Here is a 23,927-nt window from a genome sequence, read left to right as displayed (position 1 = left end):
GGCGGGCAAAGGGAGAGCGCGCGCGGGCACGCGCCCCCGCTGAGGGGAGGGGGGGAGTGCGCAGGCGCGGTCTCGGTGGGCGGGGGGGGAGGTCAGGCGCGGTCTCGGCGGGCGAGGGAGAGCGCGCGCGGTCACGCGCCCCCGCTGAGGGGCGGGGGGGGTGAAGTGCGCAGGCGCGGTCCCGGGGGGCGAGTGGAGCGCAGGCGCGTGTGGGCGAGGGGCGGGGTGAAGGCGCTCGCGAGGGGGCGCTAGCGCGCCTGCGGAGGCCCCGCCCCGGCGTTCGTCACAGGCGGAGCGGTGGAGCGTGGCGCAGGGTCCTTGGTGCTCGGTGCTCAGTGCTCGGCGCTCAGTGCTCCGCGCTCAGTGCTCAGGGCAGCGCCCGGCCCCTCCGAGCGGCCGCTCTCCGTCCCTTCCCCCGCCCCGCCCCGCCAGGACTGCAGACATGGTCAAAATCGCCTTCAGCTCGCCCTTCGCGCACAAGGAGGAGCCCAAGAAGGACGTCGAGGCCTTGGTGGCCCACAAGGTGGGGGAGGGGACGGCTCTGCCCTGCACCGCCAAGATCATTGTGATGAGGCCGCCGGCCTTCTTAGAATTCAACACAGTAAGGTTGATATTTCTGAGGCGCTTAGTAGGGGCCAAGCCCTGCTCTAAGCGCTGGGGGAGAGGCAGGGTCATCAGATTGTCCCACTTGGGGCCCGCAGCCTGCACCCCGCTTTTAATAATAATAATAATAATGGTGTTTATTAAGCGCTTCCTATGTGGCAAGCCCTGTTCTGAGCGCTGGGGGAGATGCAGGGTCATCAGACTGTCCCACTTGGGGCCCGCAGCCTGCACCCCCCTTTTAATAATAATAATAATAATAATAATGGTGTTTATTAAGCGCTTCCTATGTGGCAAGCCCTGTTCTAAGCGCTGGGGGAGATGCAGGGTCATCAGATTGTCCCACTTGGGGCTCGCAGCCTGCACCCCCCTTTTAATAATAATAATAATAATGGTGTTTATTAAGCGCTTCCTATGTGGCAAGCCCTGTACTAAGCGCTGGGGGAGATGCAGGGTCATCAGATTGTCCCACTTGGGGCTCGCAGCCTGCACCCCCCTTTTAATAATAATAATAATAATGGTGTTTATTAAGCGCTTCCTATGTGGCAAGCCCTGTTCTAAGCGCTGGGGGAGATGCAGGGTCATCAGATTGTCCCACTTGGGGCTCGCAGCCTGCACCCCCCTTTTAATAATAATAATGGTGTTTTTTAAGCGCTTACTATGTGGCAAGCCCTCTTCTAAGCGCTGGGGGAGAGGCAAGGTCATCAGAATGTCCCACTTGGGGCTCACGGTCTTCATCCCCATTTTAATAATAATTCTCGTATTTGTTAAGCGCTTACTATGTGGAAAGCACTGTTCTAAGCGCGGTGGGGGATACAAGGTGATCAGGTTGTGCTATGGGGAGGGTCACAGTCTGCACCCCCATTTTCCAGATGAGGGAACTGAGGCCCAGAGAAGTTAGGGGCTTGCCCCAGGTCACCCAGCTGACAAGCGGAGGAGCCGGGATTAGAACCCATGACCTCTGACTCCCCAGCCTGGGCTCTTTCCACTAAGCCACGCTTATTATTATTAATAATAATAGTGGTATTTGTTAATATTTGTGGTATTTGTTAAGCGCTGACTATGTGCTGAGCACTGTTCTAAGCGCTGGGGGAGACACGGGGTCATCAGATTGTCCCACATGGGGCTCACATTTTTTAAACCCCATTTTTACAAACGAGGTCCTTGAGGCCCAGGGAAGTGACTTACCCAAGGTCCCACACCAGACGAGCGGGGGAGCCGGGATTAGAACCCACAACCTGTGACTCCCAAGCCCGGGCTGTTTCCTCTCTAAGCCACGCTCTCTTAATGGCTATGTGCAAAGCACTGTTTGAAGCGCTGCGAGGGCGGAGATACAAGGCGCTGGGGCGGGCGTTCAAGGCGTGGGGGGGCGCTCAGTACAGTACCCGGCGCCTGGCATGTAGGGAGAGCTCAGTAAAGGCCAAAAAGAAGAAGAAAAAGAGGACAAAATGGAGTCTCATCCAGTTGTCTTTACTGAGCGCTTACTCTGTGCAGAGCACTGGGCTCAGCGCTTGGACGGTGCAGTTCATTCAGTGGTGTTTATTGAGCTCTTATTTTGGGCAGAGCAGTGGTATTTATTGAGCGCTCACTATGGGCAGAGCACTGGGCTCAGCGCTTGGAAAGTACAGTTCATTCAGTGGTGTTTATTGAGCTCTTACTTTGGGCAGAGCACTGGTATTTATTGAGCGCTCATTATGGGCAGAGCACTGGGCTCAGCGCTTGGAAAGTACAGTTCATTCAGTGGTGTTTATTGAGCTCTTATTTTGGGCAGAGCACTGGTATTTATTGAGCGCTCACTAGGGGCAGAGCACTGGACTCAGCGCTTGGAAGGTACAATTCATTCATTCGGTGGTGTTTATTGAGCTCTTACTATGGGCAGAGCACTGGACTGAGCGCTCGGAATGGACAGTTCATTCAGTGGTATTTATCGAGCGCTTCCTCTGGGCAGAGCACTGGACTCAGCACTTGGAGTGTACATTCATTCAGTCGTATTTATTGAGCGCTTACTCTGGGCAGAGCACTGGACTCAGCGCTTCGAAGGTACAGTTCATTCAGTCGTGTTTACTGAGCGCTTACTCTGGGCAGAGCACTGGACCGAGCGCTTGCAATGTACAGTTCATGTATTCAGTCGTATTTATTGAGCGCTTACTACGGGCAGAGCACTGTACTAAGCGCCTGGAATGGACAATTGGGCAACAGAGGGAGACCCTCCCTGCCCGACGACGGGCTCGCAGCCTAAACGGGGGAGACGGACAACAAAACAAAACAAGCCGTGAGCCGTCAGTCCCATCGAGATAAATAGAATCACGGATCTATACGCGTCGTTCATAAATAGAGCAATAAATAATCTGTAGGAATGGGCCCAAGGGCTGTGGGGAGGGGAAGAACGGAGGGAAAGGGAGGGCTCATTTATTCAATCGTATTTATTGAGCACTTACTATTCAATAGTATTTATTGAGCGCTTACTCTGTGCAGGGCACTGGACTAAGCGCTTGGAATGGACAGTTGGGCAACAGGCTCATTCTGGGAAGGCCTGGACGGGAATGTTTTTTCCTTTGGGGTTTGGGAACCTCCCGCCAGGAAGGGAGGAGCTGTTGGGGGTCACATTTCCCCCCCTGCCTCGGCCCCAGGACGCTCGGCCTCCCCCAAACCCACCACCGCAAGTGCCACCGCCCCCCGAAATCCGGGCTCCCCTTCCGTAAATAAAAACCAACGTTATTATATTTGCTCCTGCGGCTGTTGGGATGCCACCGTCCCCTCTTCCTGCAGCCGTAGGGTCAGGGAGACGCGGGACGGGGCGGGGAAAACCGTTAGTTTGTTGCTTTGTTCCCCCCCCCCCCCCCCCCCCCCCCCCCCCCCCCCCCGAATTCAGGAAACTCCACTGGTTTTTCTCGGGGCTGCGCCTTCACGATATCCGTGACCTTTTATGTTCCCTGAGAAGGATGGATTCCCCATCCCGGCGCCGGTTGTGGCTTGCGAGGGCCGCCCGGACTGGCCCTCATTCCCCACCGAGGAGCCGGGGAAGGAAGGAAGGAACCTCCCTGCAGAACTGGGAATTATAATAACAATAATAATAATAATAATGAGGAGGATGGCATTTATTAAGCGCCTGCTATGTGCCGAGCACTGTTCTAAGCGCTGGAAATGTCCCTCCCGGTGCCCCGGGGTCACCCGGGAAACCAGTGGGGATGGAAGCAGCGTGGCTCAGTGGAAAGAACCCGGGCTTGGGAGTCAGAGGTCATGAGTTCGAATGCCGCCTCTGCCACTTGTCAGCTGTGGGACTGTGGGCAAGTCACTCCACTTCTCTTGCCTCAGTTCCCTCATCTGTAAAATGGGGATTAACTGTGAGCCTCACGTGGGACAACCGGATTCCCCTGTATCTCCCCCAGCGCTCAGAACAGTGCTGTGCACATAGGAAGCGCTTAACAAATACCAACATTATTATTAAGCCGCGGTCAGGCCCACCCGAAACCCCAGTGGAGAGGGAGCCGTCAGGGAACATAGCTTCTCTTCTGCACCGTTGAGGTCCGTCAGTGCTATTTATTGAGCATTTACTGTGTGCATGACCCCCCCCCCCCCAAGTGTTTGGGAGACTACAATAGCGTATTAATAATAATAAGGATGATGGTAACCTGTTAAGCGCCTACTATTGTTCTTGTCCGTAAGCCCGTCAAAGGGCAGGGACTGTATCTGTTACCGATTTGTACACTCCAAGCGCTTAGTCCAGTGCTCTGCACATAGTAAGCGCTCAGTAAATACTATTGAATGAATACTGTGTGCCAGGCACTGTTCTAAGCCACTGGGAAGGAAATCAGGTTTTCCTACGTGGGGCTCACCGTCTTACTGCCCATTTTACAGAGGAGGTAACTGAGGCCCAGGGAAGTGACTTGCCCAAAGTCACACAGCCGACAGGTGGCGGAGCAGGGTTTAGAACCCACGACCCCTGACTCCCAAGCCTGTGTTCTTGCCACTAAGTCACGCTGCTTCCCTTGGGTGGACTGCTGGGACGAAGCCTGTTGGGTTGGGTCCCGTGAGAGGCCCGAATAAGAATCAAATACCAATAATTGTGCAATTTGTTAAGCTCTTACTGTGTGCTAAGTACTAGGCTAGATACAAGGCAAACTGAGGCCGGGCGGCCAATACATGCCCCAGAGTCATAGAGTAAGTCCAGACCGCCCAGACCTGTGCTATATTCCTTATTCCTGCCTGTGCTGCTTCTTTACAAGGAACTTTGTGGTTGAGCTCCTCTCTGGTCTTCATTTTTCCTTGCCAGGGAGGAATTGGTTACTTTCATTTGTTCCGTCGTATTTATTGAGCGCTTACTATGCGCAGGGCACTGTACTAAGCGCCTGGAATGGACAATTGGGCAACAGATAGAGACAGTCCCTGCCCAACAACGGGCTCAGAGTCTAAACAGCGTGGCTCAGCGGAAGGAGCCCGGGCTTGGGAGTCGGAGGTTGTGGGTTCTAATGCCGGCTCTGCTACTTGTCAGCTGTGTGACTGTGGGCAAGACACTTAACTTCTCTGTGCCTCAGTGACCTCATCTGTAAAATGGGGGGTGAAGGCTGTGGGCCTCACGTGGGACAACCTGATTACCCTGTATCTCCCCCAGCGCTTAGAACAGTGCTCTGCCCATAGAAAACGCTTAATAAATACCAACATTATTATTAAACGGGGGAAACAAGACAGCAAAACAACAAAACAAAACAATCTGTTCAGCTGAATGTGCCCACATTTCCTCCTTAGACTGTGAGCCCGTCATTGGGCAGGGTTTGTCTCTAACGGTTGCCGAATTGTCCATTCCAAGCGCTTAGTCCAGTGCTCTGCACATAGTAAGCGCTCGATAAATACGATCGAATGAATGTAAACAAGCAAAAGCGACCCTCTGAATGCTGATCGTATCTGGGTCAGGTGTGCCGTCATCTCCCAAAGGTATCCGGCAGCCACTCTGGAATACCGATTTAATTAATCCCTGGAAATTTGCAGTGAGTGATGCGCTGAAGAGCTGTTTGGAGGTCGAGATCTCCAGGGCACTTTAAAATCGGTCAGCGGAATTTCATTCAATAGTATTTATTGAGCGCTTACTAGGCGCAGAGCACTGTACTGAGCGCTTGGAATGAACAAGTCGGCAACAGATAGAGACGGTCCCTGCCGTTGGACGGGATTACGGTCTAATGGGGGGAGACGGACAGACGAGAACAATGGCAATTTAGGCATCTACTATGTGCAGACCACTGTACTAAGTACTTGGGAGAGTGCAACTGTCAGAATACAAGATTGCGGCCCTCAAGGGGCCTAGAGTCTAGTGAAGAATAATAATGTTGGTGTTTAAGCGCTTACTATGTGCAGAGCACTGTTCTAAGCGCTGGGGTAGTTACAGGGTCATCGGGTTGTCCCACGTGAGGCTCACAGTTAATCCCCATTTTACAGATGAGGGAACTGAGGCCCCGAGAAGTGGAGTGACTTGCCCACGGTCGACAAGTGGCAAGGCCGGAATTCGAACCCATGGCCTCCGACTCCCCAGCCCGGGCTCTTCCCACGGAGCCACGCCGCCTCTCTGGGCCAGAGGGTTCAGAGGTTAAATGCCACGACTGTGAAGCAGTCTCAGAAGGTTGTAGTTTCGAAGGTAGTCAGTCTGCTAGCCTGGGGCGTCTGAGAGCCAATACCTCCTCCCTCCCCCCCCAGCGATAAATTAAGAAAGCAAGCAAGCATTTATTTTTAGGTTGCCGAGGCTTGTTGCGAGAGAGGAAGCCGAGGTGGTGTCCCCTCAAGACTGTAATCGCATTGTGGGCAGGGAACCGTGTCTGCTAACTTGGCTGTTTTGTACTCTCCCGAGTGCTTAGTACGGTGCTCTGCACACAGCAAGTGTTCATTCAATAGTATTTATTGAGCGCTTACTATATAATAATAATAATAATAATAATGTTGGTATTTGTTAAGCGCTTACTATGTGCCGGGCACTGTTCTAAGCGCTGGGGTAGACACAGGAGAATCAGGTTGTCCCATGTGGGGCGCTCAGTCTTAATCCCCATTTTACAGATGAGGGAACTGAGGCCCGGAGAAGGGAAGCGACTTGCCCACAGTCACACAGCTGACAAGTGGCCGAGCCAGGATTCGAACCCATGACCTCTGACTCCAGAGCCCATGCTCTTTCCACTGAGCCACGCTGCTTAGTACGGTGCTCTGCACACAGCAAGTGTTGAGTAGTATTTATTGAGCGCTTGCTATGTGCAGAGCACTGTACTAAGCGCTTGGAATGAACAAGTCGGCAACAGATAGAGACGGTCCCTGCCGTTGGACGGGCTCCCGGTCTGATCGGGGGAGACGGGCGGACGAGAACGATGGCGATAAATAGAGTGGAGGGGAAGAACATCTCGTAAAAACGATGGCGACTAAATAGAATCGAGGCGATGTACATTTCCTTAACAAAATAAATAGGGTAATGAAAATCTATACAGTTGAGCGGACAAGTGCTTAGGAGAGTGCTCTGCACACATAAGTGGAGAAGCAGCATGGCCTAGTGGATAGGGCCTGGGAGTCAGGAGGTCACGGGTTCTAATTCCAGCTCTGTCACTTGTCTGCTGTGTGACCTTGGGCAAGGTACTTTACTTCTCTGTGCCTGATTTCCTTCTATCTACCCCAGCGCTTAGTACAGTGCCTGGGACATAGTAAGCACTTAAATACCCGTGGCTCAGTGGAAAGAGCCTGGGCTTCGGAGTCAGAGGTCATGAGTTCGACTCCCGGCTCTGCCGCTTGTCGGCTGGGTGACTGTGGGCAAGTCACTTCACTTCTCTTGCCTCAGTTCCCTCATCTGTAAAATGGGGATGAAGACTGTGAGCCTCACGTGGGACAACCTGATGACCCTGTGTCTACCCCAGCGCTTAGAACAGTGCTCTGCAAATAGTAAGAGCTTAACAAATACCAACATTATTATTACCCCAATAATAATAGCTATTATTAATAAGTGCTCCATAAAGACCATTGATTGATTTGTGGATCTTCCTGAATTGTGAGGTGGCTAATTGAAAGTGCTAATTAAGTAAAATCCGCCCTTGGTTTTGTCATCCGTCCCTTCAAGAGGAGTGGGTCCTCTCAGTCCGCGGTATTTACTGAGCACTCACTGTCTGCAGAACACTGTCCTGAGCATTGGTAGAATCGTTCCCTCCCCACAAGGAACTTAGGGTGGCTCAGTGGAAAGAGCACGGGCTTGGGGGTCAGAGGTCATGGGTTCGAATCCCGTGTCCACCACTTGTCAGCTGTGTGGCTTTGGGCAAGTCACTTCACTTCTCTGGGCCTCAGTTCCCTCATCTGTAAAATGGGGATTAAGACTGAGCGCCCCACGTGGGACAACCTGATCACCCTGTAGCCCCCCAGCGCTTAGAACAGTGCTCTGCACCTAGTAAGCGCTTAACAAATACCATTATTATAATTATCATCTATAAGGGGAGACTGAGAGGAAAATCAATTAATAATGTTGGTATTTGTTAAGCGCTTACTAGGTGCAGAGCGCTGTTCTAAGCGCTGGGGTAGACATAGGGGAATCAGGTTGTCCCACGTGGGGCTCACAGTCTTAATCCCCATTTTACAGATGAGGGCACTGAGGCACCGAGAAGTGAAGCGACTTGCCCACAGTCACCCAGCTGACAAGTGGCCGAGCCGGGATTCGAACCCATGACCGCGGACTCCAAAGCCCGTCCTCTAGGAGGGGTGAATGTCGGAGTGCTTCAAGAGTACTGAGCCAAGTGCATAGATGACAGAGGAGGCAGTAGGGGAAGTGAGGGCTTAATCAGGAAAGGCCTTTTGGAAGAGGTGTAATTTTAGTAAAACTTTGAAGTTGGGAAGAGCGGTGGTCCGTTGGACGGGGAGGGAATTCCAGGCCAGAGGGGGAACGTGAGCAAGGAGTTGGAAGCCAGATAGTTGAGACCGAGGTACGGTGACTAATGTTGGCATTTAGAGAAGTGAAATGTGTGGGCTGGCAAGGTAAGGTAGAAGGGTCAAGCTGGTCGTTTTAAAGCCGAGCGTAAGGAGCTTGTTTGACGCGGAGGTGGATGGGCAACCACTGGAGGTTCTTGAGGAGTGGGGAGATGGGAACTGAAATTTTTCTTTAGAAAAATGACTCAAACAGCGGAGTCCAAGTGTTGTCTTCCTGTATTGTTGGCCGGTCACCATTAAGCGTCCCTCTCGAACTAAGAAAATTGCTGTGGGAAGGAGCAACAGCTCACAGCAGAAATCTAAAAGGCAGTCTTGAAAGTAAAATGTGTGTTGTTTTTTTATTTTTTATTCTAAGTCACCATGTCCCAAAGCCATGGTTTAGGTTCTAGTGTTTGGTTTTTTTTTTAAAGAAGCCCGAGTCTTTTGAGAAAACTCTCTTCAGGCCGGCCGTGTCCTCTCCACTGCTTTGTAACCTAATGTTCTCTTCGGAAGAACCCACAAGCCTTGCCATTCGGGCTGAAGGAGAGATGGTGGGTGGATGATGGGAAACTTTTCTGTTGATTTTGGAGAGTTTGAGGGGGCGATGCAAGGAGTCACCAGTGGTCAGATGGCCTGACTTCATTCTTTTGTCCGGGGGTCACAATGCTGCTGTGAACTCCCTGTGACCTAGTGAACGTGCCGAGTAATATAACGCTTAGGGGGGCGCGGGGGGCCGTTCATTTCTCGGAAGTCTCTGGACCGGGAGGAGGCCCTTGGCCGAGAGCGACCCCGAGGGCCTTGTCTGGGTCAGGTCCGCTTTTCGGTCCACGCTTTTCGGTCCACGGGGCCCGTCCCCGAACCAGCCGCGGCTCCCAATCTCCCGTAACCCCCTCCGACGGGCGAAGCCCAGGGAAGTGGGGCAGCTTTCCGAGGTCCCACAGCTCACTAGGGGCACGGCTGGGACTCGAGCCTGATTCTCCGGCTTTCCCCGGCCTGTGCCCTTCCCACTAGGCCACGCCTGCCTCTCTTGTTGTTAGAGCCAGGATTTTGGTTTCAGTTTGTTCAAGTGGCGCCGGAGTCTCTGAAGAGCGTGGAGAAATGGGGAGGCAGGGCAGAGAGCGGGGACGGGAGCAGAGCTTGCCTCTGGCTCTGTCTTAATGTTTTATTGGGTCATTACTCCTCACCGTGGGCAGGGAATGTGTCTACCAAGTCTGTTCTTTTGGACTCTCCCAAGCACTTAGTACCCTGCTCTGCGTAAAGTGCTCAATAAATACCATCGATTGACTGCTGGCATTTAAGTGCTCACGATGACCGAGCACTGTGCTAAGTACTGGGAGAGCCACCGGGGAAGCAGGAGAGAGAACATGCATCTTAGCCCCATTTCACAGGTGTAAAAGCTGAGGCACAGGGAAGAGATGTGCCCTTGGTCACAGAAAAGGCAAGTGGAGGAGCCGGAGGCCCAAACCTGCTGTCCCACCTCCCAGCCCCATTGATTTTTCCACCAGGCTGGGCGGCTCTCTGCCCCTCGAGCCCGCGGGATCCATCAGTCAGTCGGTCATTCCGGTGACCCAGACTCGTAATAATTTGATTTTTAAGAAAGACACTTATTTTAATCGAATCATGCCACGAGATCCACAGTAAACTAAACTGGGAAAGAATGCTTGCCTCAAAGCTACCGAGCATAGAGCGCCTGTCAGAAATGGGAACGGCCAGCGCCAATTTGGACAGGCCACCATGATAAGAAGCAACGTGGCCTAGTGGAAAGAGCACAGGCCCCGGCAGTCAGAGCGCCTTGGCTCTAATCCCGGCTCTGCCACTTGTCTGCCGTGTGGCCTTGGGGCAGGTCACTTGACTCCTGCGTGCCTTAGTTACCTCATCTGTAAAACGGGGATTAAGACCATGAGCCCCATGTGGGACGTGGACGGTGTCCAACCTGATTAGCTTCTGTCTACCCCAGCGCCTAGTACAGTGCCTTGTGTGTAGCAATCGCTTAACAAATGCCACTAAAAAAAAAAATAATAATACCTGGAGCAAAGTACTCCGCATTTTTAGCCCTATGATTTGTCCTGGAGCACTTTCACGTTCCTTCATTTGGTCCCCAACTTCTGAGTTTTACTGTCACTTTACAAACGAGAATATTGAGGCCCAGAGAAGTGCTTTGTTCAGTGCCCCGTGTCCGGTGAACCTTAATAAATGCCATCTATTGATTGTGGAGTGACATGCCCGAGGTCACCTCACAGGTGAGGGGCTGAGTTGGCGCTGGGTCTCAGGCTCTCTGAGGCCCAGGTCCCTGCCTTACCTCTAGACCTCTCGACCAGACTACCTCTCCTCATCCAAGAGAAGCTTCTGTAACTTTTCTGGCTGCCTGCGAAAGACAGTAGAGGTGCTTAGACCCCATGATGTCTCCTCATGCCGTCACCATCTCAGTTGCTCAGCTCCAGGGCTGGGATTCATTCAGTAGTATTTATTGAGCGCTTACTATGGGCAGGGCACTGTACTAAGTGCTTGGAATGTACAATTCGGCAACAGAAAGAGATATTCCCTGCCCAACCACGGGCTCACAGTCTAAACCGGGGAGACAGCAAAGCAAAACAAGACATCAAGATAAATAGAATCAAGGAGATAAGCACCTCATTAACAAAATAAATAGGGTAATAAATAATATATACAAATGAGCACAGTGCTGAGGGGAAGGGGGAAGAGCAGAGGGTGGGGGCGGGGATTCAGCTTAGATAGGGTGCCAGATGCCCTGCGGTGCCATGGGAATGGCCGCGGCACCGTCTTCCGGGAACTTTGGTTTGGTCCTTGATCCCTTGCTTGAATCAGAGGGGCTTCTCACTGAATCAGGCTGGAAAGTGGCAGATCCTGGTCCCACGCTGCCATTGGAGTGGCCCAGTCAGCCAGAGGTGTGACCTTCACCTGGCATTCATTCAACTGTATTGAACACAAGTGCAGAGCGCTTGGGAGAGTAAAATATAAAAATAAACAGACACATACCTGCCCACAATTAGCTTACGGTCTAGAGACACCATGGGCTCATGACCTGTGGGCCCGTCAGAACCTGGTTCTTTCATTCAATAATATTTATTGAGCACTTACTATGTGCACTCTAAGCGCTTGGAGTGTACAGTTCGGCAACAGAGAGCGACGATCCCTGCCCAATAACGGGCTCACAGTCTCCGGTCCCAGGAGACAGGACCTGTACCCATCCTGGAACGGAGACCACTAGACCTCTCCAGGCAGGGAAGTAGCAAGGATGGAGCCCCGGCCCTGGGAATCCAGAAGGCCCTGGGTTCTAGTCCCAGCTCCTCCACTTGTCTCTTGGGCGACATGGGCAAGTCACTTCACTTCTCGTGCTTCAGTTACCGCATCCGTAAAACGGGGATTAAAACTATGTGCCCCGTGTGGGCCGAGGATTGTGTCTGACCCAGTTTGCTTGTGTGTACCCCAGGGCTTAGTACAGTGCTTAACAAGCTGTTATTATTTGCAGGAACTCTGCTAGGGCTAGCACTTTGGGAGTCCTCTTCAGCTGTCCCTCACTGCCCCCTTGAAGTCAGTGGGAAGAGGAGTTGGGGGTGGGGGAGGCAGTGGAAGGGGCATAGCCCGGTGGCTAGGGTGCCCACTGGACTTTAGGCTCCTTGATAGTAGAGATAATGTCTCCCGACTGTATTGTAATCTACCGAGCACTTGATACGCCGCCGTGCCCACAGCGCTCGAGTTGTTTGCCGCAAATGTGTGGTGGTTTAGGGTGAACATGATCAGTTCCCTGGGGGCTACTTGGCAGTCAGCGAGCAGTCAGCAGGAATAAGCCTGCATGCAAAGCGGTTCTTGGACTTGAGCCAGGCCCCGGGCCGCCCCCGGGCCTTCGCTCAGCTCCACCAGAGCTGGGACTGGATGGAGCAAACCAGGTCAGGTTGGGCTGGGGATTTTCGGTCTGCACAGGTTTTTGGCTTGTACAGCCACCCTGCCCTTGAACTTCTGGTTCTCCCAGTCTTCCGGCTCAAGAAGGCACAGATGGGACCCACCCTTTATACCTCTGACTGTTGCTGACTGACCTGACTCCTCCATGTTATATCAAACAATCAATTAATCAGTTGATTCACCGTGTGTATTGTGCTAACTCTTGAGAGCGCTGTATTAAGCGCTTGGGCGGTTGGAAGACGCACTCCCTGCCCACAATGAGCTTACGTTCAAGTCTTGTTATAACTGCCGCAACCCAGCTTCGTGGAGACAGTGTCTTGTGAACCCGAAAAGACACGGGACTGTCGCAGCTCTTAGGAGTTGTGACATTAAGAAATGAAAACACGGCTCAGTGGAACGAGCACGGGCTTAGGAGTCAGAGGACCTGAGGTCTAATCCCGCCTCTGTCGATTGCTTGTTGCAGTGATCACTTCTCTGTGCCTTTATTTCCTCAACTGTAAAATGGGGATTCAGTACCTGGTTCCCACTTCTACTGTGAGCCCCACGTCGGACAGGGACTGTGTCCATCTTGTATGTACCCCAGTGCTTAGAGCGGTGCTTGACACATAGTAAGCACCTAATAAATGCTATAGCTCTAGTAATATTTGATATTATGTAACCTGAGGACCAGGTGGCCTCTTTTAACAGCCATTTAAACCCAGGACCTGCATTTAAAATACAAGATCGAGTACCCTAGTAATCAGTAGTGTTCATCGAGCCCTTATTGTGTGCAGAGATTAGATCAGGTGTTTGGGGGAGAATGGCAAAAAATAAAATTTTTACACGGTCCTCTCGACTGCAAGCTGATGGTGGGCAGGGAGTGTGTCTGCTAACTTGGTTGTATTGTACTCTCCCAAGCGCTTAGTACAGTGTTCCACATACAGTCGTTGCTCAGTAAATACTATTGATTGATGACTGCATCCTAGAGGCCACACCCAAAAAGATACACAAATGACTGGTATCAGCTTCAGCAAAACAGCCAGACGTTGGCTGAGCCAAAAGGAAACCGGGAGTCCCATGGGGAAGTGTCCAACATGACTAGTTTATACTTCACCTACACCAGCGATCAGTACAGTGCCTGGCATACAATAAGTGTTTAATAAATGTCATTAGAAAAGAAATAGCCAAGTGGAATCCAGGAAGACGTACCTAAGACTGTCTCTCCCACTCTGGACCGTAAGCTCGTTGTGGGCAGGGAATGTGTGTGTTTGTTGTTGTATTGTACTCTCCCAAGCAGTTAGTACGGTGCACTGCCCACAGTAAACTCGCAATAATTAGGACTGAATGAATGAATGAACAAAAGTTTATACTGGCGACGCAGCTAAACGCGGTCTCGGAATTCCGTTACCTAAGCGGCATTCTGACTAATCATAAAACCGTGGTTGAGAAAGTAGAAAAATGAATCAAGAAGGCCAGCACCTCATGGTCACACCGAGTTTGGTAGTTGTGTGCTATCAGGCTCCAGACCAAACTAAAGCTCTGCAGTGTTGTCCAACCTTCTCTATCAATCAATTAATCAATCAGTGGTACTTAGCGAGGGTTTACCATGTGTAGAGCACTCTACTAAGCGCTTGGGAGAGTACAATACAACATAGTGGATAGACACATCCCCTGGCCACCAAGAGCTTACAGGCTGGAAGTGGAGACGGGCATTAAATACATAAATTAGGGAAATGTACATAAACGCTGTGGGGCTGAGGGTGAGTGGAATACCAACTGCCCAAAAGGTACAGATCCAAGTGCACAGAAAATGCCGAAGCTGGAAGGGGTTGGGAAGAAGAGGGCTTCGGCGGGGAAGGCCTCGTAGAGGAAATGTGACCTTTGAAGTTGGCGAGACTGGTGGTCTGTTGTGTATGAAAGAGGAAAGAGCTACAGGTCAGAGAGAGGATGTGGGCGAGGGTTCGGCAGCGAGATCGAGGTACAGCGAGTAAGTTGGCACTGGAAGAGCGACTACTGGGTTGGAGTAGAAGCGTGAGGTAATCGAGTGGACTGTTGGCCGTGATTAAAGTTCAGGGTTCTGGCTTGTGATCCTCTCGGGACTTTCCTGACCCCTACGGGGGTCAAAGTCCGCATGGCCTCGTATGTGGACCTCTGCCTCCCTGTTGCCAGGGTTTTCAGTCAACCCTACGGTGTGGATATTTTGTGACATACATGTCGAACTTTACCAAGATGCACACTTTCCTCCCCCTTTAACAACTGACTAGTTAGCGAGAATCACGAGAAACACTTCGTGGAAAGAGCTCAGGCCTGGGAGTCAGTGGGCCTGCGTTCTAATCCCAGCTCCACCACTTGTCTGCTGTGTGACCTTGGGAAAGTCACATAACTTCTTGGTGCCTCAGTTACTTCTCTATAAAATGGGAATTTAGATTGTGAGCCCCATTTGGGACAGGGACTGTGACCCACCTGATTATCTTGTATCTTTCCCAGCACTCAGTTCGGTGCCTGGCACAGGGTAAGTGCTTTATGAATATATATATATATATATATATGTATGTATTTTTATAATAATAATAATAATAATGTTGGTGTTTGTTAAGCACTTACTATGTGCCGAGCACCGTTCTAAGCGCTGGGGTAGACACAGGGGAATCAGGATGTCCCACGTGGGGCTCACACTCTTAATCCCCATTTTACAGATGAGGTAACTGAGGCACAGAGAAGTTAAGTGACTATATAGCCCTTCTTCCAGGAGCCTTAAAGATATCTGGCTGCTCCACTGAGAGGGATTTTCATAAATTCATAATAATAATATTCTCATTATTTTTATGGTCTTTATCAGGCTGCTGTGTACTAAGTACTGGGGTAGATCCAAGGCTATTTGATCAGACACACTGTTCCTTTCCTGCAGAGGATTCACTATCTAATAATTGTGGTATTTGTTCAACGCTTACTATGTGCTAGGCACTGTACTAAGCTCTGGGGTAGATACAAGCAAGTCGGGTTGGACTCAGTCCCTGTGCCACGTAGGGCTCACGGTCTCAATCCCCATTTTACAGATGAGGTGACTGAGGCCCAGTGATGTGACTTGCCCAGGGTCCCACTGTAGACAAGCGGCAGAGCCGGGATTAAAAGCCAGGTCTTTCTGACTCCCGGACCCCGTGCCCTATCCACCACGCCATGCTATCGTCCCCATTGTGCAGAAGAGGACACTGAGGCCCAGAAGGCCTCATTCCCTGCCCACACAGGTTTATAGTCTAGACAGGGAGATAGACATTAAAGTACAGATATGTCCATAAATGCTGTGGGGCTGGCAGGGGGGCTGAATAAAGGGAGCGAGTCAGGGCAACATAGCAGGGAAGTGGGAGAAGAGGAAAGGAGGCCTTAGGAAAGGCCTCTTGGAGGAGATGGACCTTCAATAACGCTTTGAAGAGGAGAAAGTAACTGTCAGATTTGAGAAAGGAGGGCGTGGGTGAGGTGTCGGCGGTGAGATTGACGAGAACGAGGAACAGTTAGAGGATTAGCGTTAGAGGAACGAAGTGTGCGGGCTAGGATATAGTAGGAGAATAACGAGGCGAGGTAGGAAGGGGCAAGGTGATTGAGTGCTCTGAAGCTAACGGTGAGGAGTTTTTGTTTGATGCGGAGGTGGATGAGCAGCCACCGGAGGTTCTTGAACGGGGAAACATCTTGAGTGTTTCTGTAGAAAAATGATCCTGGCAGCAGTGTGAAGTGTGGAATGGAGTGGAGAGGGGAGGCTGGGAGGTCGGCAAGGACGCTGATCCAATAATCGAGGCAGAATAGGTTGTGATTGTAGTAACGTGGTAGCCATTTAGATGGAGAGGAAAAGGCAGATTTTAGTGATGCTGTGAAGGTGGAAGGCGAAAGGTTCAAGGACTTTCTTCAATCAGTGGTATTTATCGAGCACTTACTATGTGCCAGGCACTGTACTGAAGCACTTGGGAGAGTAATAATAATAATAATGTGGGTATTCGTTAAGCGCTTACTATGTGCAGAGCACTGTTATAAGCGCTGGGGTAGATACAGGGTAATCAGGTTGTCCCACGTGAGGCTCCCAGTTAATCCCCATTTTACAGATGAGGTCACTGAGGCACAGAGAAGTGAAGTGACTTGCCCACAATCACACAGCTGACAAGTGGTGTGAGAAGCAGCGTGGCTCAGTGAAAAGTGGAAAGAGTATGGGCTTTGGAGTCAGAGATCATGGGTTCGAATCCTGGCTTGGCAGCTGTGTGACTTTGGGCAAGTCACTTCACTTCTCTGTGCCTCAGTTACCTCATCTGTAAAATGGGGATTAAGACTGGGAGCCCCACATGGGACAACCTGATTCCCCTGTGTCTACCCCAGCGCTTAGAACAGTGCTCTGCACATAGTAAGCGCTTAACCAATACCAACATTATTATTATTAAGTGGTAGAGCTGGGATTCGAACTCATGACCTCTGACTCCCAAGCCCGTGCTCTTTCCACTGAGTACAGTACAACAGAGTAGGTGAGCATGTTACCTTGCCTGTTAAGGGGCTTAGAGTCAAGAGGATTTTCTTCCCCGCTAGTCCTGGATAGGCAACGTTTGAGGACTTGCAGGGAGGAAAGCCCTCTAGACCGTAAATCCCTTGTGGGCAGATTAACAAATGTTCCCATGCAGAAATGGCCTTTGGCCCGGAGTTACATCACGGCAGTGTTCTCTGCCTTCTCATCTAAGAGAAGTCTTTCGCCAGACCTCAAGCCTTGAATGTTTGATTTTTCAGGATCCAGAAATCGTAACCCATGGAAGTGAAAATTCTTCCGGGAGATGCTTGCTGACCCTGTTGGGCCTCGCGTTCATCCTAGCCGGGGTGGTTGTCGGTGGCGCCTGCATCTATAAGTACTTCATGCCCAGGGTAAGTGCAGGGGGCCAGGGCATGGGTATGGTGTGCTTTTGTTTTTAAGAATTTTATTTAGATTGACTAATGACCAGTGCCCCCACGGAAAAACTCACTGGGGGATTGTTACAGTCATCCCTGACCTTCCATCAGCGGATTCGGCACCCAGCCATCCTCGGCGGGAGACATTCCAAGTTCCGATCCTCCCCCCCCAGTTTAGTCTTACGAGACCTCAGTTCCCGTTTTTCAGCTTCTCTCCATCCCCCTCCCCTTCCCCCAACCCTGTTGGCTCCAGCATGGTGGGGAGGATGCTGGGGAGAATTTGAACTGGTGCCCAGGCGGGGTCATCACTTCCACTCTAGTCCCAGTCAGCTGATAGAAGTATCTCCCTGGAGTTCTGTTATTTGACTAGGGCAGATCAAGTCTACGGTTCTGAGGACCTGGGGGCAAGGAAGGTATCAGGAACCGATCTCCCACCGGGAAAACCGTGTGCGGGGAAAAATTGGTTCCTGCCGACCGTGTCTCAACCCCGGGAGGTGTTTTCAGGAAGCACTTACGGCGGCTCGCATTAGCGTGTCACCTCCTGATCGCTTCTTGGGATGCTCGGGGAGACTAAGTGGGAGGAGGAAGCCCCCTGACAGTTGACACCCCGTGCCTCCCTTCCATTTTAGCACAAGGTGCTCCGTGGGGAGATGTGCTACTTTGAGAACGAGGGTCGGGGCCAGGCCGTGGACCGTGCCGCAGCGGAGCCGTACTTCCTGCCGATTGCGGAAGAGGCCGATATTCGGGAAGATGACAACATAGCCATCATCGACGTTCCTGTTCCGAAATTCTCTGACAGTGACCCCGCCGCTATCGTCCACGACTTCGATAGGGTGAGTTCTGCGCTGTGCGTTTCTAAAACTGCAGCCCCGTGGCCACGTGGCCTCGTCTTCGTTCAGGCCCTTCCACCTCCTGGTGTTTCGGGGAGCTTCCTTTGGCGATTTGAGAGGTCATGTGGCTCCTTCTCAGAGTTCCATTTGGGCTTTGAGCTCTCTGGACCCTCCTGGATGACCAGAGGAGCCCCACCCATCCTGCTGCTTCAGATCTCGAAGCTGGATGTTGGCACGGGGAAAGCAGAGAAGCAGCGTGACCAACTGGCCGGAAGTTACTAAAACACAGGTTCTCATCTCAGCTCCACCTCTTGTCTGTTATGTGACCTTGAGGAAGTCACTTCATTTCGCTGTGCCTCAGCTACCTTATCTGCAAAATGGGGATTAACAGTAACAATAATTATTATGATTATTATGGTATTTGGTAAGCGCTTACTATGAGGCAGGCACTGTACTAAGCGCTGGCGTGGATGCAAGCAGATCACATTGAACGCAGTCCCTGTCCCGCATTCGGCTCACAGTCTTAATCCCCATTCTGCAGGTAACTAAGGCACAGAGAAGTGAAGCGACTTGCCCAGGGACAAGTGGCAGACAAGTTGGGGAGCTGGGTTCGGAACCCATGACCTTCTGACTCCCAGGCCGGTGATCTATCCACTAGGCAATGCTGCTTCCCAAAGTAGCGTAAAGACTGATTAAAGTTAAGACCGTGAGTCCCACATAGAACAGCGATTGTGTCCACCCCACTTCGCTTGTTTCCATCCCAGCGCATAGTGCAGTACCTGGCACATAGTAAGGGCTTAATAAATACCACCACAGTTAGAATTATTATTGTTAGGGACGGCCCCGGTCCGTGCCACCGTCTGGTCTGCCTTCTTCACTGAGTGGAGCTGTTGATGTGGGCCCCCTTGTCGCAGCACCGCGGGCCCCCCAGTCCCGGCCGGAGCTTCCATCCCGTGCTGCACAACGTGGCATACGAGCTGCAGCAGAAAACCAGCTCAGGACTCAGTCCTGCTTCCATCGAGGTTAACACGAAGGCATCGTATTCTCTTTCGTGGGGCTCGTTGTAGCCCAAAGCCATATGACCTAGAATAATAATAATGATGGTATTTGTTAAGCGCTTACTATGTGCCAAGCACTGTTCTAAGCACTGGGGAAGATACAAGGTAATCAGGTTGTCCCACGTGAGGCTCACAGTCTTCATCCCCATTTGACGGATGAGGTAACTGAGGCCCAGAGAAGTGAAGTGACTTCCCCAAAGTCACACAACTGACAAGTGGAGGAGCCGGGATTTGAACCCATGACCTCTGACTCCCAAGCCCGGGCCCTTTCCACTGAGCCACGCTGCTTCCCAGAAGAAGGGAGGGAGGATCCGGAAGAATGTCTTCTTCCAGAGGCCATACATGTACCGAGCCCCGAGGACTGACCTAGCTGGCACAGGACTCAACCCTGGGGACCAGCTAGCCCTAAATGTCCACCCCGAGTTCGACTGGGGCCCGGTTTGGCCGCCTTGCTGCCTGTGGGGCAGCTAGCTGAGGCGTCACTGCCATTCCTAGGGTTTGGGATTGCAAAGCAGAGAGTGAATCTCCTGGGCGGCCGGCTCCTCCTACCGCCCACCGTCTGGCCGAGGGGTAGGCATCGCTCCAAGATTTGCTTTACGTCTCCGGAGCAGGATTCCCGAGAGCTGGTGGTGGTCCCGAGGAGGGCCGCTCTTCCTTTTGGACGGGGTAGCCGGGGAGGGCGGCGGCACTAGGAACCGTGGTCCGATTTGGCAGTGTGATCTCATCATTCAGTTTCCCAGAAATGGAAGTGCGTCGCTTGGTTCTGGAGTGATAGAAATTCGACAAGGGAGTGGTTGTGCGTGTGAAGGGCATTGAGAAATGCTGACTTACCAAAATCTCTAACACTCCTCTGTCTTCCCGTAGCTCCTGACCGCTTATCTAGACTTGCAGCTGGGCAACTGCTATGTGATCCCTCTGAATACGTCCATTGTCATGCCCCCGAGGAATCTGATGGACCTTTTTGCCAAGCTGGCGGTAGGTGCCGTGGATCTGCCGTTGTGGTGTCTATGTGCTATGTTTTGGGTTGCCGAGTTGAGGCGTGTGGCAGACTGAGGTCCTCGTGGAGCCTGGTTGTGTCCCCCCCCAAGTAAGGCTGATACTCCCTGGATACTAACAGTAATAATAATAATTATGGTATTTTTTAAGCTCTTACTATGAGCCAAGCACTGTACTAAGCGCTGAGGTGGATGAAAGCAAATCAGATGCGTAGCTGCTACTCTCGTGGGGCGGTTAATCCTTTCCGATCGCTAGGGTGCTGGGCAGGGCATCCTGCACCCGCCGTTATTGCAGCTCACTGACTGATTCCCTAGTGGTCTGAAAGAATTAATATTCCACCCCAAGTGTCTCAAGCGTTTCCAGGAATTAGCTGGAGAGGTTGGGAGCTTGGGGAAGTAAGCCCCAGTCCCATTCCTAGGTTGGTATATTCCACTCTGATCATTCACCTCGTCCCTGGCATCCTTCCTTTTTGATTCCAGAAATCTCCTCGCTCCCACCCGAGGGCAGAGAGGAGGGCGGGAGCCGTCTTGGTTCGGCCCCTCCTCCTGGAGTCTGTGTTGAAAGCCAACTAAGGCAGGGCCAGGAGATGTTCCCACCATCATCATAAATGCCGTTATTGTTCGGTGGCCTCTGGTGGCAGTGCCCGTCGTTATTTGAGCAGTAACAACCCTCGTGCTGTGGGCTTGGTCCAGGTTTCTGTGGTGTGCTTCCTTGACCATACCCCAGTTGTTTACAAGGGAGCATCCTTGTATGCTGATATGTTTTTTGAATGAAGCACAGTAGTGTAATCATGTCTGTGTTCATGAAAATCGTGCCCTAAAAAGTGTGTGTGCTGTGTAGCTAAACCACCCATCATTTAGGAGCCAATTTCCATCGTGGTTGAGGGTGAAGTGGTGCCTTTGAAGAACTGAGTATTTTAAAACCCGTTTCTCCCAGACCGGCTCCTACTTGCCTCAGACATACCTGGTCCGAGAAGAAATGGTGGTCACCGAAGAGATCGACAGAGTCTCTGATCTCGGCATCTTCATTTACCAGCTCTGTGTGGGGAAAGAGACCTTCAGACTGCAGCGCAGAGATCAAATTCTGGGTAAGTTTGTTTGGGGTGCGGGGGCAGGGCCACGTGGTACCAGCTGCCCCCTCGACCCGCCACGACAGGAAAGCAAAAGCGTGGTAACTCGGAGCCAGACCAGGTCCCTGCGCCGGAGGGTGGCCACCGTTAGCCGTGCGGGGGAAGGTGCTCCCAGTTCTCGAGCCTCATCTCCCCCGACCCTTCTTCCTCTCACGTAAAGAGGGATCGGTGAGTTTCTTGTTGGTGGACATTTACCTGACCCGTCGAATAGCCATCGAGGACGTCCAGCTGCCCAGGCAGAATGAGCGGTGCCGAGCTACACCCTGATAGTAGCCGCCGTTATTCTCACGACACTCTCAGGCGTTGTCGGGTGGCTCTGTCCTCTGCCAGAACGGGGACGGCAGAGCGTTGCTCCTTGGGAGAGCTTTGACCGCTGCTGGTGTTGACAGGGCCGCATTAGCTGTAGTTTGGGGCTGGACCTCTTGATCGGGTATGACCCCATGGCTGACGCACAGGGGACGTCCCGGGCGGTGCTGCTTGTCGATGTCACTGTCACACCACCAGCCAGAGTGATGGCGGAGGAAGAAGGGAGCGAAGAGCGGCCTCCGCTCCTGTGGAGACTGCTGACTTCCCCCGCCCTTTTTTCTTTCCATGGTATTCGTTAAGCCAGAATGTACCAGATACTGTACCAAGCTTTGGGGTAGATACCAGTTAATCGGGTTGGACACAGTCCACGTCTCACATGGGGCTCACAGTCTTAAACCCCATTTTGCAGGTGAGCTCAATGAGGCAGCAAAGCCAGATCCCAGTTGTCCCTAGAGTGAGGTGTAGTGTGCACTCATAGGTGAGAGGTTGGAAACGCCTCCTCCCACCCCCGCTGCAAGGCGGAAATAGACATTCAGGTCATCGGAACTGGCCGGCGGTCAGGGTGGTCCAAGAAGACAGATGATGAGCAAGATCGGTGGAAGGCCGAATGGAGAAAGCCAGACAACTTGGAAATTGGTTTCTTTGTTGTCTGCCGTCTTGTCCTCGAGACAATCCTCACTCCCGTCCATCCGGTTGTCAGACTTGGTTGTGAAGGTGGAGACTGTGGCCTCTATGGGGAAACTGGTTCTGTGCCCTTGAATTTAATTCAGTCGTATTTATTGAGCACTTAATTTGTGCAGAGCACTGTACTAAGTGCTTGGAATGTACAATTGGGCAACAGATAGAGACCATCCCCGCCCAACAACGGGCTCACAGTCTAAAAAGGGGAGACAGGAAAACAAAACAAGTAGGCAGGCATCAATACCATCAAAATAGATAAACAGAACCAGATATATATATATACACGGGGAGAAGTTGCAAGGGGGTGGGGCGGGGAAGTTGGGGTTGTTTCCTTTGCGCCAATGTGAACTTTGACAAAACCTGAGTAAGGACCAACCGCTTCCCTTGCTTACAGGTCTCCAGAAGCGGTCTGCTGAAGATTGTCGAAAGATCAGGCATTTTTCCAACGAGTTTGTTCTCGAAACAAAGATCTGCCGACAGTGAAAGGCACCGAATGAGAAGTGACCACTCTGACTCACGTATTTTAGGAAGTCTGGGCTATACGATTGGACTTCAGAATTAAAAAGTGCAGCGATAATCAAAAGCCTTATTCATTCTGCATTTTCTGTGTTGCTTGTATTCCAACAAATTTACCACTGCAAGCTTTTGTTGATCCTTGGTATGACTGCCGTCTCTAATTTTTTAAAACTGAAATTGGAGAGGGCCTTGAAAAGCTGAATTTATCCATTAAATTTGTAGAATTTAGACTTTTTTTTCCCCCAAATAATAGTGTTACCATTAGCTAGCTTGGCAAGGATAAATTCAAGCCGGAACCAATTTGTGTAGCTCCGATTTACCCATTGAGAGAATTCTCCAAGTTCTTCAGTCAGTTTTCTGGTGGAAAATGCCTAGTTTTAAGGCAGATGAAAAGTTGGTTTCGAGCTCCATGTCTGAGGCATGTAAAATCAGTAACACCGCTTTTTATCATTTTGTGCAATTACTGTATTGAACTTATATGTATATTTGGCAACTTCCCTGGTTAGGATTTGAGTCTTTATTCCTGTTAAGTTTCTGTGCTCATTAGATACGTTTAAGCAGTCTTTGTCCCGTATATTGGGTTATAAGTGAGTTTCTCATCCTAACTACTTGTTTGGCAAGCACTCGTTCTTGTTTGGCCCGTTTTGTGACTGCGCTTGTCTCTGTAAAGCTTCAGCTCTTCGGGCCTAGATGCCAACTTTTTAGATTCACGGAAGTTTCTATGGGCAAGCTGAGATTCGATCTTACCTGATGGAGAGCCGAAGCGTCTGGCGTGTCCGGCACACCGACGAGGATTTTATATTGGTTGCTGCCGAGGGGTTCGGCCTCACAATAAAGGTTTCTCTAGAAGCGGTGTTGCTCTTCTTGTCCGGCCCGGGCTACCGAGGTGGGTGGGCCGCAGTGAGAAGGCTTCCCGTCAGGCCGGCTCGTGCCGCTGGGGCGGTAGGGCTGGTGGCCCCTCACTGTGTCTCGCACCCGGGTTCTGTTTGTTTCTGGAGACGGGTGCGAGGTGGGCGACGAGAAGGTATGTAGTTTCCCGTGCTACCCAGACCCCTGGGCCGTTCGGCTGAGTCGGGGTTTAGGGAA

At 51.6% G+C, this 23,927-nt stretch overlaps 1 protein-coding gene across 1 annotated transcript; it reads left to right on the top strand.

The window, feature by feature from the left end:
- Positions 1-277: 277 nt before the first annotated feature.
- On the top strand, positions 278-23,690 carry ITM2A (integral membrane protein 2A). Its single transcript, XM_029067635.2, has 6 exons — positions 278-523; positions 17,170-17,301; positions 17,955-18,158; positions 20,078-20,188; positions 21,146-21,296; positions 22,720-23,690. The coding sequence occupies exons 1-6, from the start codon at positions 443-445 to the stop codon at positions 22,806-22,808; spliced, it is 768 nt and encodes a 255-aa protein (XP_028923468.1). The 5' UTR covers positions 278-442; the 3' UTR covers positions 22,809-23,690.
- Positions 23,691-23,927: the final 237 nt, after the last annotated feature.

This window comes from Ornithorhynchus anatinus, chromosome 6 (assembly GCF_004115215.2).
Source record: "Ornithorhynchus anatinus isolate Pmale09 chromosome 6, mOrnAna1.pri.v4, whole genome shotgun sequence".
Lineage (NCBI taxonomy): Eukaryota > Metazoa > Chordata > Mammalia > Monotremata > Ornithorhynchidae > Ornithorhynchus > Ornithorhynchus anatinus.
Note: the sequence above shows the minus strand (reverse complement) of the source record. Positions and strands in the feature narration are given on the sequence as shown.

What these genes read in the sequence shown, in the direction of transcription:
- ITM2A (XM_029067635.2), top strand. Translation starts at nt 443, where the DNA reads ATGGTCAAAATCGCCTTCAGCTCGCCCTTCGCGCACAAGGAGGAGCCC. An exon ending in ACCTTTTTGCCAAGCTGGCG is followed by an intron (nt 20,189 to 21,145) that starts GTAGGTGCCGTG and finishes CGTTTCTCCCAG; the next exon opens with ACCGGCTCCTACTTGCCTCA. An exon ending in GCGCAGAGATCAAATTCTGG is followed by an intron (nt 21,297 to 22,719) that starts GTAAGTTTGTTT and finishes CCTTGCTTACAG; the next exon opens with GTCTCCAGAAGCGGTCTGCT.